A 16337-nucleotide genomic window follows, 5' to 3' on the forward strand; every position below is an offset into this window, starting at 1 on the left:
CGCCAAATAAAACGAGAAAATTTGCAACATTTTATAAACGTTACTTATACTTTCATAACAAACTGTATTATGTTTCTCACTATATTATTCACAAATTTAAAGTGTATTTTTTTAGTGCTGAAACAATTCATAGATTAATCAAGTATTGAACACACACACAAAAAAATCGCTAAATCGTTTAAGTCATTTAATAAGCATTCAAACATTCAACAATATTCTGCTTTTCTCAGTTTCATATCACTGTAAATTGAATACCTGTAATATAGAACATCTTTTGTTGACTGTGATTTATGTAACACACCTGCAGTAACATTATCATCTATCTGGTGAAACTAAGGAGCAGCTTAAGTTATGTAGCTGTTGTAAGAGAAAAAAATTGATTTAATCAAAATTAACAGATGGGGTCCCCATTGTTCCTATAATCTAAGGCTATATCTACAGCACTTCGTTTTTATTTTAAAACTCATAACTCTAGCTACATTTTCTCCTGCCGTCCACACTACTCCGGAGTTTTCCAGCCCCAAAACAGGAGAGGCTTTCAAAAACGCTGCAGGACCCTGAGTCCGTGATTGGGTCTTATCAGCCTCGACTACTTGTGGTGAAAGGTCCGTGGATAATGAATTACAAGTGCTTCTGGTCTTGTTGTCTTTGCTAGCAACTGTTTTGCTGTTAATTTTCTGCATTTTAACGCTACAACTGTCTTTGCTGTTCCTCGCTTGTTCTATTTTGTGCGACTAACCAGAAGCAGAGTAGACAACCTGCTTCCTGTTTACATCGGCTAGCGCATGCTCAGTGCACTAGTCAATTCTGACAGTTTCTGATACGGAGCTGAGATGCGAGTCTGGGCTGCGATAGTTTTCTTTGTAGCGGTGTGGACGTAACTCCCACTTTCTTTCCAGCAGAAACTCCATCTTTCACGTAGGGGGGCTCCTTGTGGTAAGATAACTTAAGATGACTTTGTATATTTACTATGGACCGAACATTCAGACTTAACCATCGTATGAAAACTTAAACATATGGATGTTGTCGTTTTCTTTCATAAATAAATGTCAGATAATTCCTCAAATTACTTATAAAAGGAAAGTTGCCACGGCTGCTACGGCTGGTGTGTTGTCTTTTTAACCACAGACTGCCACAATTTGTTCTCTTCTAAAAATAGCAAAATAAATTGAAAAAAAAAAAAAAAAAAGGACTTTTTTTTGAGTGTGTGCTATTTTTATTTAACTTTTAGTTTATTAAAATTATTATCAGTCATAATATTATACATCAAGATCATAATTTTAATTTAAACAGAGTGGACGCAGGCTCACCAAAACTGCACAAGTGAAGACGTAGCCTGGCCTGATGAATCTGGATTTTTGCAGATTGTAGGGTCAGAATTTAGCATGAGCAGCATGAATCCATGGACCCAACATGCCTTGTGTCAGCAGTCCAGGCTGGCAGTGGTGGTTTAATGATGTGGGGGATATTTTATTGACACACTTGAGGCACCTTAATACCAATCAATCATGTTTGAATGTCACAGCCAATCATATGAGTATCTGCATCCCTTTATGGCCACAGTTTACCATCTTCTAATGGCTATTTCCATCATGATAATGCACCATGTCACAAAGTAAAAGTTGTCTCAAAAACTAGTTTCATTAACATTTCAATGAGTTCAGTGTACTTCAGTGGCCTTCCTAGTCCCCAGATCTGAATCCAGTAGAACACCTATGAGATGTGGTGGAACAGGAGATTGGCAGCATGAATGTGCAGTTGACAAATTTGCAGAAATTATGTGATGTGATCATGTCTACATGAACCTCAATCTCAAAGAACTGTTTCCAAAATTTTGATTTAACCCATGCCACAGAGAACCGAGGAACTGATCTGAGAGCAAAGGGAGGCTCTACCTTGGTGCGTGGTGAGTGTATATTACAGAAACAGCTGCAAAAGCTGACTTTCATTTTGTAATACTTCTACTCCACTTCATTTCAGAGTGAAATATTGCACTTTTTACTCCACTACGTTTATTTGATAACTTTAATTAACATGGTAGATTAAGATTTTGTATACAACAAATGGTCAATACATAAAATAGGATAAAATGTTATTAAAATAATATTATTGTAAGTTAGATTCTTAAACATCCCAATCCTTTATAAAACACAATGACACAGAACATAAAATGTGTAGATTTGGTTATGGATCCAGAACTCATTGTAAAACTTAAATTTAATTTTAACTGACATGAACAATTTGTATTTTACAGGTTCAAACTTGCAGGCAATCTGGAAAAATCCACATTTTTCAAGACTTAGCCAGTCAGAAAGCAACATCTACAAACTTTTTTTTAACACAATACTGGACTGGAGAGTTATGTAGGACAAAGGCCAAAGGTTAATTTGTAACAGAGGAACAAGTGGCCAGACAATACTTGGCAGCAGAGTGTGCAGTTCACCCTTGGATCAGTTCTGAGGCTTAATATTTAACTGGGGCAGAACAACCATATGTCACTGGAAGTCTTTTGTGTTTTAATGTTTGATCTCCTCTCCTTTCTCTTCATAGAAAAGACAAAAACACTGTGATACTGAGAGCACATATGAGTGTGACAACAATACAGCAGCTCACGAAAATGACGATAATACCGTGCTTCAGTTTACACAGGAAACTGGCGAGTTTTCATCATGCAGTGGGTAAGAACATTTTCTATTTTGTTGTGTTTTTCAAGTTATTTTTCAGGTATTTGGAGAGCTTGTCTCTCAGTTAGGCAGTAAATTGTACTTTGACCCTGAGTATATCTATTTTTGAATACTGCAGGTTTACTGTACTGAACATAAAGGCCTAAATGTTATGTATGTGATAATTTATAAATTAAGCAAAACACAGCAGTACTGCTGTAATGTATTCCTGCACTTTCCCATGGCTATGTGGTTGATGCTGCAAAGATATTCCCCTACATTATTACAGCAATTCTTTTTGTAGACTGTCATCTCCACCATTGAGGTTAGGTTTTCTGCACAATTTCTCTCTATATTTGTTTGTAAGTGAGCAGCTCAAAAACCTGTTGACAGATATCGGTAGAGTTTAATGTAAAGTTAGGCCAGTGGGCAAGGAACAAGTGATTAGTTTCAGTTATGAAACCATTTTTAAAGGCAAAATGCAAACATTTCAAGATATAGTATTTTTAAACATTTCAAAGTGAGCGAATGTGTCCTTGAGCTAGAAAATGGAAATTGGAAGTCAGTCTACTACTTAAGATGTAGCTTGCTTTGGACAACAGCTTCTGCCAAATACATGGAATGTTATAAAATTCTCAACCGGTTCTATCACAGCTTTGGTGGAGTCTCAGTATGTACTCTCTGTGTTTTGTAGCTCATGGGATAGAACTGCTATCATAAAAATATTAATAAAAACACCTTAGCTGTATTACAAAGTGCCGAATCATCACAAGGGAACTATAAAAATCATGTCATTCTTTATCAGCCTTCTGATATGTGACACAAATACTTTTACAGTAAAGATGTGAAATACACTATCTACAGTATCACTCAGTGTTTCTTTTGTAAAAGTTCACAAGTATATTTTTCTACTACTTGTAGGTGCAGTTCGGTGGAGGAGCAGATACAGACCAGCCCCTTTGTTGACAGCTGCTCCTGCTCGGGCCCTCATAGATGAACAGATCACCATTAAAGCGCGTTTCCTGCCCCCACACTGTCCAGTTACAGTGTGTGCACGAATGCATAGTGAGGATGGTGACCTGTGGGAGGCATTTGCCCATTATAACACAAATGCAGATGGCACTGTCAACTGTGAGTCACATTGAATTTTTGAAGTACAGTATATTCGCTGCTGGATAAAAACACAATATGTTAACACAACAACACAATTACTGTGATATTTTAAATGTTTTTATTACATTTTCTGCACCTTTTTGCAGGTAGATTCATTTTATGTTTACTATTACAAAACACACACAGCCACTAAAAAGTAAAATGGAATTTACACCTCTAAAAGAGCAATTAAGCATAGAAAGTCATAGAAAGAATCATGATTTTAAAAAAGTGTTTGCTGAAGGTACTGAGTTAGCATTTAATTTGTTTATTGTGGACCCAAGTTTTAAAAATCAAATTATTTTAAACCAATCAACCACACTTCTATGCAGTGTTGACAATACTGATTTGGTAGTCATCTCCCCTCTCTGTCTGTTTCTCCCTCCAATAGTGACCAGGGATCATTCACTTGGGGGTTCATATTTGGGCTGTGAGCCAATGGGACTCTTCTGGGGACTGCAACCGGCTCCTGGAGCAAGAGAAGGTTTGAGGCAGGTGATAAAATCAAGATCACTGAGAGCTATAGACAATGTCTGTGTTCTTATGCACTTGTAGTAGCACCCATATTTGAATGTGGATTCATTTGAATATACTGTGTTTCTCCAATCAATATTCATGGTCTTTTAATTGTTGTAGAGTATGACAGGAGCAGCTTGTTATTGGTTCCATAATCGGTAAAGGTTGATGAGAGTTTCCTCTCTAAGTTGTGCTCTTTTCCACAGATTGAGAAAAAAAAATGTGGAGACTCCATATGTAGTACACACGTCCTTACTGGAGGGGCACGTTTCACCCAGTGAAGGAGGCAGCACTGAGCTAGCTGCGGTAACCACCGAGCGCTGGTACAAGGCACCAGGTGTAAAGAGAATAGAGATTTGTCAAAATGGAATTGTAGGGACATTGTTCTTACCCCCTGGTGAGCACATGATTTGAAGCATACAGTAGATAGAACAATTTAAGAAAGTCATGGAAATTAGGTGGATGGTAATTATGTTCTTTGAACAGTATCTACTGTACTGATTTCTTGCAGGTCCGGGCCCATTTCCAGCCATGTTAGACCTGTGGGGAATGGGTGGAGGACTGGTAGAGTACCGCTCGGCCCTGTTTGCATCAAGAGGTTATGCCAGCTTGTCCCTTGCCTATATAGGGCACAAAGAATTACCTGGCCCGCAAAACCGCATCAATGTCGGGGCTTCATATTTCGAGGTAGGATATATGTAGGCTTTCTGCATCATATACACATCCGAAAACCTCAGTTAATTATTGTGTCATTTCCTGAAAATATCTTATTTGTTCTGTTCGAACAGTTAGCCTTCAACCTCCTTCGAGATCATCATCAGGTCTGTGCCGACAGAGTTGGTATCATCGGTCTGTCATTTGGAGTCTACCTGACTCTTCGAATTGCAACTCAGAGCAGTGCCAAAGTATGTCATCTTTTTCTAAGTTTACAGTTTGATCAATACATAGCTTCATGTTCATGAAATGTCAAGTTTTTTAGATTTAGATTTTTAACTAAGTTTTTATGTTGTCCTCTCCAGCCATCCTGTTTGATTTGTATCAATGGGCCAGTAGGAAGTACCATCAAGCTCTCAAATGCAGACGGCAGGACTGAAAACTTTGAAGGGTAAATTGTAATTTCTGATAGGGTCTAGTATCATACCTCCATAATAAGTCTATAGCCTAGAGTATTGATTTTAGTCTTATATATTAACAGGCATATTAACGTCTGCCATGGAGTGTATGTTTTCACCAGTGTCTGGTTATTTGTTAGCAGGATTATGCAAAAGTACAGAACCAATTTGCACCAAACTTGGTGGTGGGATGAGGCATGGACCAGGGAAGAACCCATTACATTTTGGTGTGGGTCCAGCTAAAGGGGTGGTTGCAAGATAGTGACATTTTGACACTACTGAGTACGATTCCAGTTATGAATTCAATCGTTTTATTGATTGAAATCAAGCTCAAACTGCTTTTTTGGTATATACTGTAACTGGACTTAAGGGGATTTTCCAGCTGTATAGCAGGAAATGTGTATCACTGAGATTGTTTTCAGCAATTTAACAGAAGACTAAAGATGAAAAGATCAAATGAGTTGGGGTTTTCTCTGTGAACTTGTCCTTTTAGTGACCAGAAATACTGGACTTATGATGATCAAGGCCATGTCAGTTTCAGAGATGTCTCCTTGCCTGCTAACCTTGCCCCTGAGAGCAAAGTAAAGGTGATTAACAGCCTCTCTGCTGTCTAACCCCCCAGCACCAACACACATAGTCAAACATGCATTAAGAATTTCCAAGCAATGTGCAATCAATTATCAATCAATATCAATATCAATCCTTTGCAAACTGTGAGTTGTTGTTTTTTTGCAGATAGAGAAGCTCGCTTGCCCATTAATGTACATAGTGGGAGAAGATGACCTGAGTGCTTCAAGCATAGAGAACGCAAACCTGGTAGATTGTGGTTTATTTTTATTTTTATTTTTTAGATTTTCCCTTTTTTTCAGAAGAACAAGAAGAATTAATTGGGTATGTTTGTTGCTTTTATAACACTGATTTATTGGTCATCAGATCGAGGAGACCCTGAGGGTTGCAGATAAATCCCAGCTGTTCACTCGCTTGTCCTACCCCGGTGCTGGTCACCTGATTGAACCTCCTTACTCACCAAATTCAAGAGTTTCCCTATGGAGCGTCAAACCAAAAAAATGTGAGCCTCATCCCAGAGCTGCATTTTTCATTCAGCCATATTTATTTTATACTTTTTATCATTTATACTGTCAGACCCTTGATTATAAGGTTAAGATATTAAGTACTAACTGTAGTAGAGAGTAATGTTAACTGTAATTCTGACATGTTCATCAGTGATGACTCTGTGGGGAGGTCATCTTGCGCCCCATGCTGCTGCCCAGGAAGATGCCTGGAAGCAGATCCTGGATTTCATGGAAAAGCATCTGAGACGGTGAACCTATGGTAAAGTGGACTTTTCAACAGAAAATAGCTTGTGACGCATGTGTCTGTGAATTGCTGCATTTAGCTGAGCTATAAAACAAGCTTTGCTGTTCATCAATGGAAAGAACATGGTGTGCAACTCACTCTAAAACTCACTCACACTTTCAGTTAGCAGGCTGCAGATTCTCCACAAGGGAGAGCTGTTTGGCTGTTAGTTCAGCAAATGTCCACCTACACCATCAACAGAGAAGGAAGGTTGTCCCCATTGCAGCAAATGTCTGGTTCTCATGTGTTGTCATCAGTTTTACATTTTATTTTATGCAACAAACCTTTTATAATACTTAACAAGTGATGATGTAATGATCCACCATCGAAGTTGGTCAAAATCTACTCAGATGTCCCAATCATGTGCACATCTTTCAGTCCCACAATTTTTTAAGTCCCACTTAGAAAATTCAGACACTTTGTTCCCTTGTTCCATGTATTTTTTAATGAGTAATTAGTACATGCTAACTAAGTATCATGGGGACTGGGGGTGAAGAGTTCATGGCATGCTGAGGTGACCATGGCGATGAGGGTGATGAACTCTTTGAAGTCAATCTCCAGGTCTCCGTTCTGGTCGAGGTCCGCAAAGAGCTCATCCAGAGTTTCATTCTCGTGGATTTTCTGTTCAGCAGAAAAATTGGATAAAAGTACATTTAAAAGACTAAAAAAGTTTGGGCTAATAAAGGCGTTAAAGAAGGCTAAAGGTGGTGGAGTAAATTTAAAAGACTATAACAGTTTGGGCTGAAGGTGGTAATGGAGTGTTGTTAGTTTATCCTCTGCACATTCGCTATATCTCATATTTAACTGGTCAGCATAGAAACATTTAAACATTTGTTTGTATGTTAAGTATGTTAATTAAAGGGTAAAGTTAAGAATCATCATTTGAATGTCTATGCCAGATTTCAAGTCAAAGCACTGAAGATCTGTCAGGATGTGCCACCTCAGACTGACAACCAACTGACAGATGGACCTACCAACATCAGTAACCCTAGAGCGGCAGCGCAGGTTTTGTTAACACATCCAAGAATCTAATTTATAGCAACACGCGTTTGAAATGTGGCATACTGTGGTCTCAAAGTAGACATGAAAAAGGAACATGCTGGTAAAGAGTCTATAGTCTTTAAGTTGTCGTTATGAGTTAGAACAAACCATGCAGTGTTAAGTGCTGTTAAAATCGTGCAAATTTCTATATCTCCAAAACTTACCATTATGAAATGACTCATCTCATTGTTGATAAGCGATTTAAGCTCAGCTTTCCTCAGCTTGCACTTGTGACCCGTGTATTTGTGGAACACGCGAATAATAGTGACCATGCCATTCTCCAGTTCAGACATACTCTTCTTTGAGGGCTGGAACAAACAGTTTAAATGTTCCCAAAACACAATCATATATTTTACTCCCACATGAGGATGTTTTAAGAGATGATTATTTTTCTGTACATTTTTATACATAAAATTTACACATATTTAAGCATTAGTAACCTATTATATTATCAACAAGTTTTCAAATGTATGAAAATAAACTGTTTACCTCAAATATTTAGTCTTTCTTACCTTCATCTGAAGAAGAATCTTTGTCTTGTAAGGATCCTAAGTGCAACTGATGCTTATTACTGCCTCGCCCAGTTTACTGTGGACTGTATGGATCATCTACTTCATTCACATCCGCCATGCGCTATGTAATGTACAACTAATGGATATTAGTGGTCAGAGATGTGACCAAAACCATTAGCTCTCAAATGACTATGGTCAAGTTTTTCCCTTTCGCATAATCTAATATGGGCTCAGATAAGAGTCAGTAATGTTAGAGCTTGTGAAATAATGTTCACAAATACTTTCAAAGCCTATGTTTGTATGTCACCCTCTGATAAACCAGTGAAACAAATCTGCATGAGATTTTTTTAAAGTGCAGTATAAAGTAATCAAGTGATAGAAAATTGACATTATTTATTAAAGTGGTCATAGCTTCTTATTATTCCTCTAAAATTCTGAATAGAAATCAAAAGTGTGTTTGTGGTCTACAGTTTACTGGAGATGGCTTTTCTCTGAGCTGTAGCCCCGCTTTTAAAGAACTGTAAAATATTTAGAGCATCACAATAAAAATGTGATTTTAATAATGCCAGAGACAACACATGATGCTGTCTCAACACACTATGCATCTACACAACAGAGAGAAGACTTTATTCTATTTTATGACATCTAGATATAATGAAGGGCTTAATTGCTAAGCCTAGTAATTACATTTATGATCAATAAGAGTTAGAAATGTATTCCTTGGTAATAAGTACCCACCCTTCTGTTTCCTGGGAACATTTTAATCACAGAGTATTAAAAAGACAAGTAAATCTGATTGACAAGAGCCGTGACACTGTTTACACAAAGAAGTTGGTAAACTTCTCAAGTAAAGGCGTGGACTGCTTGTCCACCTCCAGGTGTAACGTCAGATGACTCTATACACAGATGAGAGCAATGGCAACTCCTTACATGTGCGGCGGTTTATTATCATTTTCCCAAACAGACAGAGTCTAATAACTAACTGAAATTGTAAACTAATGTTTAGTCTGCGAAGGATTTATTTTTTGGATTGGAAAGCAACAGACAATAAGTAAGGACATGCTGTTTCCCATTAAGCAAATATCTGGAGAATATCTTGATTTAAAAGATAATTATATTCTTCTGCTGCTCCACTTACATATTGCTGATAAAACTCTACTCATCAGGCAGTAGGAAAGCAACTGTCTGTGTTATATAATTATTGTGTTATCATGTCAAAAGGCCAATTCGGGTTCAATTTTAATGAATCTATATACTTTGGGTAGTTTTTAATGCATAATATTTACAGGTTGATAATTCTCAAAATGGCAAAATACTAAATCAAAGCGAAATTTAATGAAAATCCCACCCATGATTATAACAAATTTCAGTTGTACTGAAATGTGACTAGATTAATATTAATAAAAAATAATATAAATTAAAAATGGACAGGAGATATGCTGGGATATGTAAATGTTCAAATTATTAGAACCTGATTTACATTTTTAATTTAAACTGAATCCCAGTTTATATACATTTTTTCTTAGGCTGCTACACAAACACACTTTAATACCATGGTTAACGTGCCTTGTTATTTATATTTATCTATTTATTTATTGTTCAATAAAGCATAATAAGTAAATGAAATGAATAAAAATACATTTGAAAAAATATGAGTGCGTCAGACACGGTCAGACACAATTTCCAAACCGGTAGGTTGAATTTCAAATTTGGACTGAAACCATAAACGCACCACCGACCTGTTTCCTGTTTGTCCCTACCTTATAAAACACACCGTGCCCGCTCGTTTGCGCTCTTGTCTGAACCTTGTGCCTGTCGGCCTAGATGTGAGAGGACCGTCCGCCCTTCCTCTCGGTAGGAAACTCGCACTGACCTAAAGAAACCAGCGCAGGCAGCTCACAGTGTGAATTAACAGCGTTAACACCACTGTTTTACTGAACCTCTGCGGCCTGTCTCATCCCTGTCGCACTAAATTACCCACGTTTGGTGACTACAGGGCGGACAGGAAAAAACAGCCACCGAGAGGGACAGACGGGAGGGAAATAAGCAGTGTTTGGTAAGGTTTCAGTCATTTCACCGTAGTCTTTTTTTTTTCTCCGACGTTTGAATTCCTTTGCTACATTATCTACCCTCATACATGCTAAGCTAAACATTCAACAAACAGTCTTCTCCACTGTGAAATTATGAGCAATGGTGTAGCTGGCTGGAGTAAAGTCTACTACAGCTGCAAGTCAAAATAACTAAATTCACATTATTTATGTTTCATGGAGGCCTGTCTTTCCATCCCTAGATAAGATGTATGTATGAGATATATGTCCTCTGACATGTAGCAGCCCTCAGCAGTGTGTGGGTGGCACCCAGTAGTCACTTTCTACACACATTGTTGTACTTTCATGTTTCTCTAACTCACAGGATCCACAGCTCTGTTCTAACGCTTTGCATACTTTTTTTATGGAAAGGACTTTGAGCTGTAGAATTCATCAGGCATTTGACTTCAGCGGAGCTACCGTGTGGTTCACATGCAAAGACCTGAGACCACATCCCTCCCTCATGCTCATGTCTTTTTTCAGAAATGCCCTGTTTTCATTTTGAGGCTATAAATAACTCACAATGTGTAAGTATGACCTGCCTCATCTCATTTTTTTTGTCTTTCTCTCTCGCACACACACTCACACACACGCACACGCCCAGTTTCCATCTCTATGTTGACTAAACCCTTTCTTCCTCTCTGTTCAGGCATGGCTGATCTGCTGAAGCTGCTGCTGCAGGTGGCTGAGAAAGCAGCTAACGTGGCTCGGGTCTGCAGGCAGGAGGCTCCCCTCTTTCAGCTCCTCGTACAAGAGAAGACCGGAGAAGACAAGAACAAGAAGTTTGTCCAGGACTTCAAGACACTCGCTGATGTGGTGATCCAGGAGATGATCCGACATGATGTTGGTGCTCAGGTAGGAGAGGTCATCGCATAAGTATGGACTGTATAAATGCACTGAAAGTGGACCTAGTGTTGCATTTAAATGATGTCCTGTCTTGTCTTTTGTGCAGTTTCCTGAAATGGCTGGCTTCATTCATGGAGAGGAGTCCAACAAGTTTGAAAATGGGCTTGGTAAATATGAAATACTACACTTAACAAACTACATGCTTTACATGCTCTTGTACTCTGATTACTGAAACTACAATCTTCAAGTGTTTTGTTGTGTTCGACGTACAGTCCAAAAATAAAAGATTTTAAAAGAGTTTACTGTATTGACTTTACTGTGTTTACTGTCACATGTGACAAAGAAGTGCATCACTGGATTCAGAAAACATTTGCTATTTTTCCCTGTCAATGACTACAATTAATCAATGATCAAAATGTTTGCTGGTTAATTTTCTGTCCAATAGACCAATGATTTTAGTTGTTGTTGATATTGTGGTGACGAGGTACATAATCCTAAATAATGTTGTGTTGAAGTTAAATTAATTTACACAGAAAAAAGAGGGGCAGGAATTGTTCCAGTGTAGGGGGCTTCAGTCTCTATTTGTGGAGATTAATAATAATAATAATAATAATAATAATACTTCACCTTCATAGTGGAAGACTAAATGCTAGAAGGGCTAAAAATACACTTGACCTGATGATCAGCATTCTGGCTTCACCCCGATTGAGTCATCTCCCAAGTAAAATAATCAGTACATAAAGCCAACATATCAGTGTGTCGCTGTCCAAATATTTAAGCTCACTGCACCTTCCACTGTGTAAATATTTAAAGTCATTTGCACTAAAGTAATCAATTGAAGCCTCACTGGCTGTGTGTGTCAACAGGAGAGAGTGTGACAGTCACAGTGTGCGGCACGGAAGAGGAGACCGCAGCGCTGCTGGCCACGGTGCTGGACGGAGACCACACGGCGGCGTCTCTGCTGGCTCGAGCCATCCACCAAAACCCGGTAACCGTCGACAGCCGCACAGACGGTCTGACGGTGCCCCTGAGCCCGTCTCAGCTCGGCATCTGGATCGACCCCATAGGTGAAATGCTCGGCATTTTCCTCTGTGGTGCAGTGAACTTATCTGAGAGCAGAGCTGAGCATGCTCTCCCAGACCTCACTGAGAACTTACGGTCTCTGTTGATTTGTTTTAGATGCCACCAGCCAGTACATAGAGGGCCGAGAGGAGGTGCTGGAGGAGGGTCACCTGTCTCCTTCAGGTCTGCACTGTGCTTTGGTTCTGATCGGGGTTTACCTCCGGAGCACAGGCGAGCCCGTCATGGGCGTCATCAATCAGCCATTCAACTACAAAGATCCCTCAGGCGGAGGGTAAGTAAAATCTTGTTACCTTGTGGTAACAATCGGCAACCACGGGTTCCTCTAAGAAAAACCGACTGAGGATCTAAACATGAAACTAACTGAAGCCTACAAAGCAGAGGAGGCTATATAAGCTTCCAGGTTGAAATTTCCATTGTCCAAATGTCATTAAGAAAAGTCAGTTAAAGTTAACTGTGGAACTCAAGACAAGATGTGGAAGACAAGAAAACTATCAGATAAAATTGCATGACTCCTGGGCAGAAAGGTAAAGCAAAACCCCCAAATGACTGCACAGGAGCTGCAGGACGGTCCAGCTGACGCTGAAGTGGTGGTGCAGGGTCTACGTGGAAGAGTCAACAGACACACAGTCACAAAGCGCAAGCTCAATTTTTGCTTTAAGATTAAAATCTGGCCAGATACCCAACATGTCAGAGCCATCATCGAAACTGTAGGGAGTGTTTAGATGATGACTCACTGCTTTATGAAACTCCTGAATTGTCATGAACAGTCATGTCCAGTTTTTCAGCTTAAATTCACTTGAAAGTTGACAGACATGTTTTTTCCAGTGGGAGCTCATTGATTGGTCCAGTCATCTAGACAGGTTCATGTTGATGTTCGAGTGAGGGTATGAACTGTCATCTTTGGTAAAAGTCTGCACTGTGGAGTTGTCTGTTGTCGTCCTGCGTGTCTCCCCTGAAGTAAAATATTCTCACCTTTCCTCTGCTTCCTTATATTCACAGCTGGAGGGGGAAGCACTTCTGGGGTGTGTCCTGTGGCGACATCAACATCTGCTCGCTGTCCCGGCCCAAAGGTGGCTCTGAAAGCGGGCGAGGTCTCTCTGTGGTGCTGAGCTCCAGTGAGAAGCAGGTAGTAAAAGAGTCCCTGACGTCACTGTGCAGCCCCGAGAAGCTGATGTACGCCTCTGGGGCCGGCTACAAAATCCTGTGCGTCATTCAGGGCCTTGCTGACGTCTATGTCCTCTCAGAGGGCAGCACCTTTAAGTGGGACTCGTGCGCCCCACATGCCCTGCTCCGAGCCCTCGGAGGAGGAGTGGTGGACCTGACTAAGAGTCTACAGTCCAGCTCTGGATCACAGGATCAACAGACAGAACTGACCTATCACAAGCCTTACACTGAGTGTAAGGGAGCCGACCGCTGGGCTAACCATGGAGGCCTGGTGGCTTATCGAGACTGTTCTCAGCTCCGCAGCATCATCGGGGCTCTGAAAGGCAAGTTGTAGTTGAAAACGCAGTGGATGTAATCAGGATACACTGATGCAGTTATATGATCATATTAATTTTTTTCTATATTAGAGGGAAGAAAGTGGCATTTAAGGATGAAATATTTTAATTATAATTAATACTGTCTTATTTTTAACTAGATATATATGTATATTTTACAAGGTAAACTTCAGGTCTGGGCCAAATAATATCTGCAAATATTGTTTTGTTTTTAGTCTTTATCAAAGGTTCCCAAACTGGAGGTCAGCCCCCACTTGACCAGGGGGGAAAAACTTTTAAAAACTTGAAAGAATCTAAATCATTTGAGAACAATAAGCAAGATTCAGGTTAGAAAGATTTGGTCAGACAGCAAAATGACTGTAATGTAATGTACAGGAACTAAACACAGACAGGTGAAGCTCACGAATTAAACATTTCAGTTTAATCCAAAATATGAAGAAAGCTACGATTTGTTCTTGAGTTCATCATCAATATAGGAAGAGAAACTGTTATAAGTTAATAAAGTTCAATGAATTTACACATTGGGAGGTTGAGGCTAAATGTTTTTTTGGCATTCAAAGCAGAAAATTTGACGTAACATCCCTCACAGGACAGTGCAATGGACGGCAGAAAGTTTAGAAAATCAGAGAATGTTTTTCAGTCAGTTTTTTTCCCATGACTGACAAGTTATCAATCAGCCGCAGTGTGGAGGGCCACTCTGGGTACTTCCTTCTCGCAGCTACAACAAACCAAACATTATTTGTGAATTCTGTTCAGCTCAGACCTCATAAGCATTTATTAAACATTTGCTAACGCTTTGTAACCGTTTATGTGGCATAAAGAGAAGTTGTCAGGTAGGATGAACTAGAGTGCTCACTGCTGGACAGCTGAGGAACGCTTCACTGCCAGAGGAAAGGTAACGTGACATCGTGACAAGACTGCTTCTGACTGATCTGAGGGATTTTTGTTGGATTTAAAGGAATCTAAACTGCAGTTATGAAAAGTGATATTGCAATTTTTCCACCCCATCTAACCTGTTGAAGGCTATATTAAGTCAAGAAGTCAAGAGAGGGAGTGAGACTCTGCACCTCTCAGAAACAACTCCTTGTAAGGAACAGAGAGATACACGTCCTGCCCTCTTTCCATGGCCATAGCACCATCAGTTAAAAAGGTCAGAGAGTGGAAAAGCTGTATGAGGAAAAACAGTGACACAGAGAGTCCTTTTCAGTGTGGGTTTACAGTAAAATGAAATATTAGGCCAATTTGAAGGATGGGACTTCTGCGAGCTAACAGGCTGCTCTGAGTGGGATTCTCAATGCAGACACATGTAACCCTACCTTGTCACTGTTAAGAAACTGAACGATTATTTGTTATTTATACTAAGCACAGAACAGAACAAACATTGTGCATATAGGAAATCATCTTTATTTTGAAAACCAGAGAAAGCGGGGGAACGAAACCCAACAGCGATATTTTAAAACTGTTTGCCAGCCAGGGAACTCGCCACATAATTCCCTACAAAAAACCCTGATGATTGTCAGATATTTTTTGCAATACTTCTGCATATTCTGTTAAAAACTTGAAAAAAAAAACTCTGAAGTGTCGGCTCTTTCTTTGACTTCAAACTGCTACCTTTAACATACAGCACTGTACATTCTTAAGTCAAGGTGGACATGTGGAAAATAACATGTTTAACATGGGTCCAGTTTCCTAGACAGGGACTAAAGTAGGTTTTCAACAGTATGTCATGATCTAAAAAAACAGTTTTCTGAGAAAGTGAATAAGAACCTAGATGGCCAACACCTCAATGAGTAAGAATTAAAATTGCACATTGTTGAAGAAGAAAATCTGGAACAAATCTAATTTGTGAAAGAAATATTAAAGTATTTTTTGTATATTTTTGTCTGATTATCACATAGTAACAATCTGAATTTAAACCTGACATCTTGGAAAATCAAATTTTCTAGCCCTTATAGTTTTGGCATCACTCTTTCCTTCAGGCGATTAGGTTGTTCTACTAGTTTTACTCTCTTGTTTTATGAGAGATACTTAGATTTGAAAGGAAGGGCCACTTGAGTTTACAGTAACTCAACCCATGTCTGGGAAACTGGCCAAATATACAACAGGAAAACAATATGTCACATGAAGAGAAATGTGGTGAACTTAACGTCCTGCTTCAGTGAGCTCAATATTTGCAACATCATCTTTTAAGGCGACCACACAAACTCACATTATGCATTACAATGCCATAAAGTAGTTAAGTATTTGGGTTTCTCCAGAGTGGTAAGTGAAGTGTAATGGATGTGCAACTTGAATCTTGTTCTTAAAAAAAAAACTGCCAGTCATTTAACATTCATTTTCAACCAAAAACAAAAAAAACAAAAACATCTAGCTTAGCGAGCTACACCTCCTACTCAGCTGCAGCTGGAGGAGTCTGGTTAGGCTAAATCACTGATGACTGTTCAAAACCCTCTGATGTTATTACAGGGGT

General features: G+C 39.2%; 2 protein-coding genes across 9 annotated transcripts; one reads left to right on the plus strand and one right to left on the minus strand.

Moving 5' to 3' along the window:
• Positions 1-699: 699 nt before the first annotated feature.
• On the plus strand, positions 700-14386 carry inpp1 (inositol polyphosphate-1-phosphatase). 8 transcript variants are annotated; one of them, XM_071495355.1, is made up of 13 exons: positions 700-936; positions 2551-2678; positions 3585-3794; positions 4207-4306; positions 4538-4728; positions 4843-5018; positions 5120-5236; positions 5351-5436; positions 5937-6030; positions 6179-6259; positions 6377-6512; positions 6668-6775; positions 6927-8335. In XM_071495355.1, exons 2-12 carry the CDS (start codon positions 2585-2587, stop codon positions 6766-6768), a joined length of 1386 nt encoding a protein of 461 aa, XP_071351456.1. In that variant the 5' UTR covers positions 700-936; positions 2551-2584; the 3' UTR covers positions 6769-6775; positions 6927-8335. The 8 variants fall into 8 exon arrangements, with proteins under 8 accessions (XP_071351456.1, XP_071351457.1, XP_071351459.1 ...); XM_071495356.1 differs by having other exon boundaries at positions 6930-8335; XM_071495358.1 differs by lacking the exon at positions 6927-8335 and adding an exon at positions 11089-11221 and having other exon boundaries at positions 701-936.
• LOC139631281 (protein S100-B-like) lies at positions 7268-8431 on the minus strand. The gene is made up of 3 exons (XM_071495370.1): positions 8353-8431; positions 8005-8148; positions 7268-7420 (listed from the first exon to the last, which is right to left on the minus strand). Exons 1-3 carry the CDS (start codon positions 8356-8358, stop codon positions 7268-7270), a joined length of 303 nt encoding a protein of 100 aa, XP_071351471.1. The 5' UTR covers positions 8359-8431.
• Positions 14387-16337: the final 1951 nt, after the last annotated feature.

This window comes from Trachinotus anak, unplaced genomic scaffold (genome assembly GCF_046630095.1).
Source record: "Trachinotus anak isolate AG129_WGS33_773 ecotype Australia unplaced genomic scaffold, CSIRO_AGI_Tana_v1 ptg000013l, whole genome shotgun sequence".
NCBI classification, from domain to species: Eukaryota; Metazoa; Chordata; class Actinopteri; order Carangiformes; family Carangidae; genus Trachinotus; species Trachinotus anak.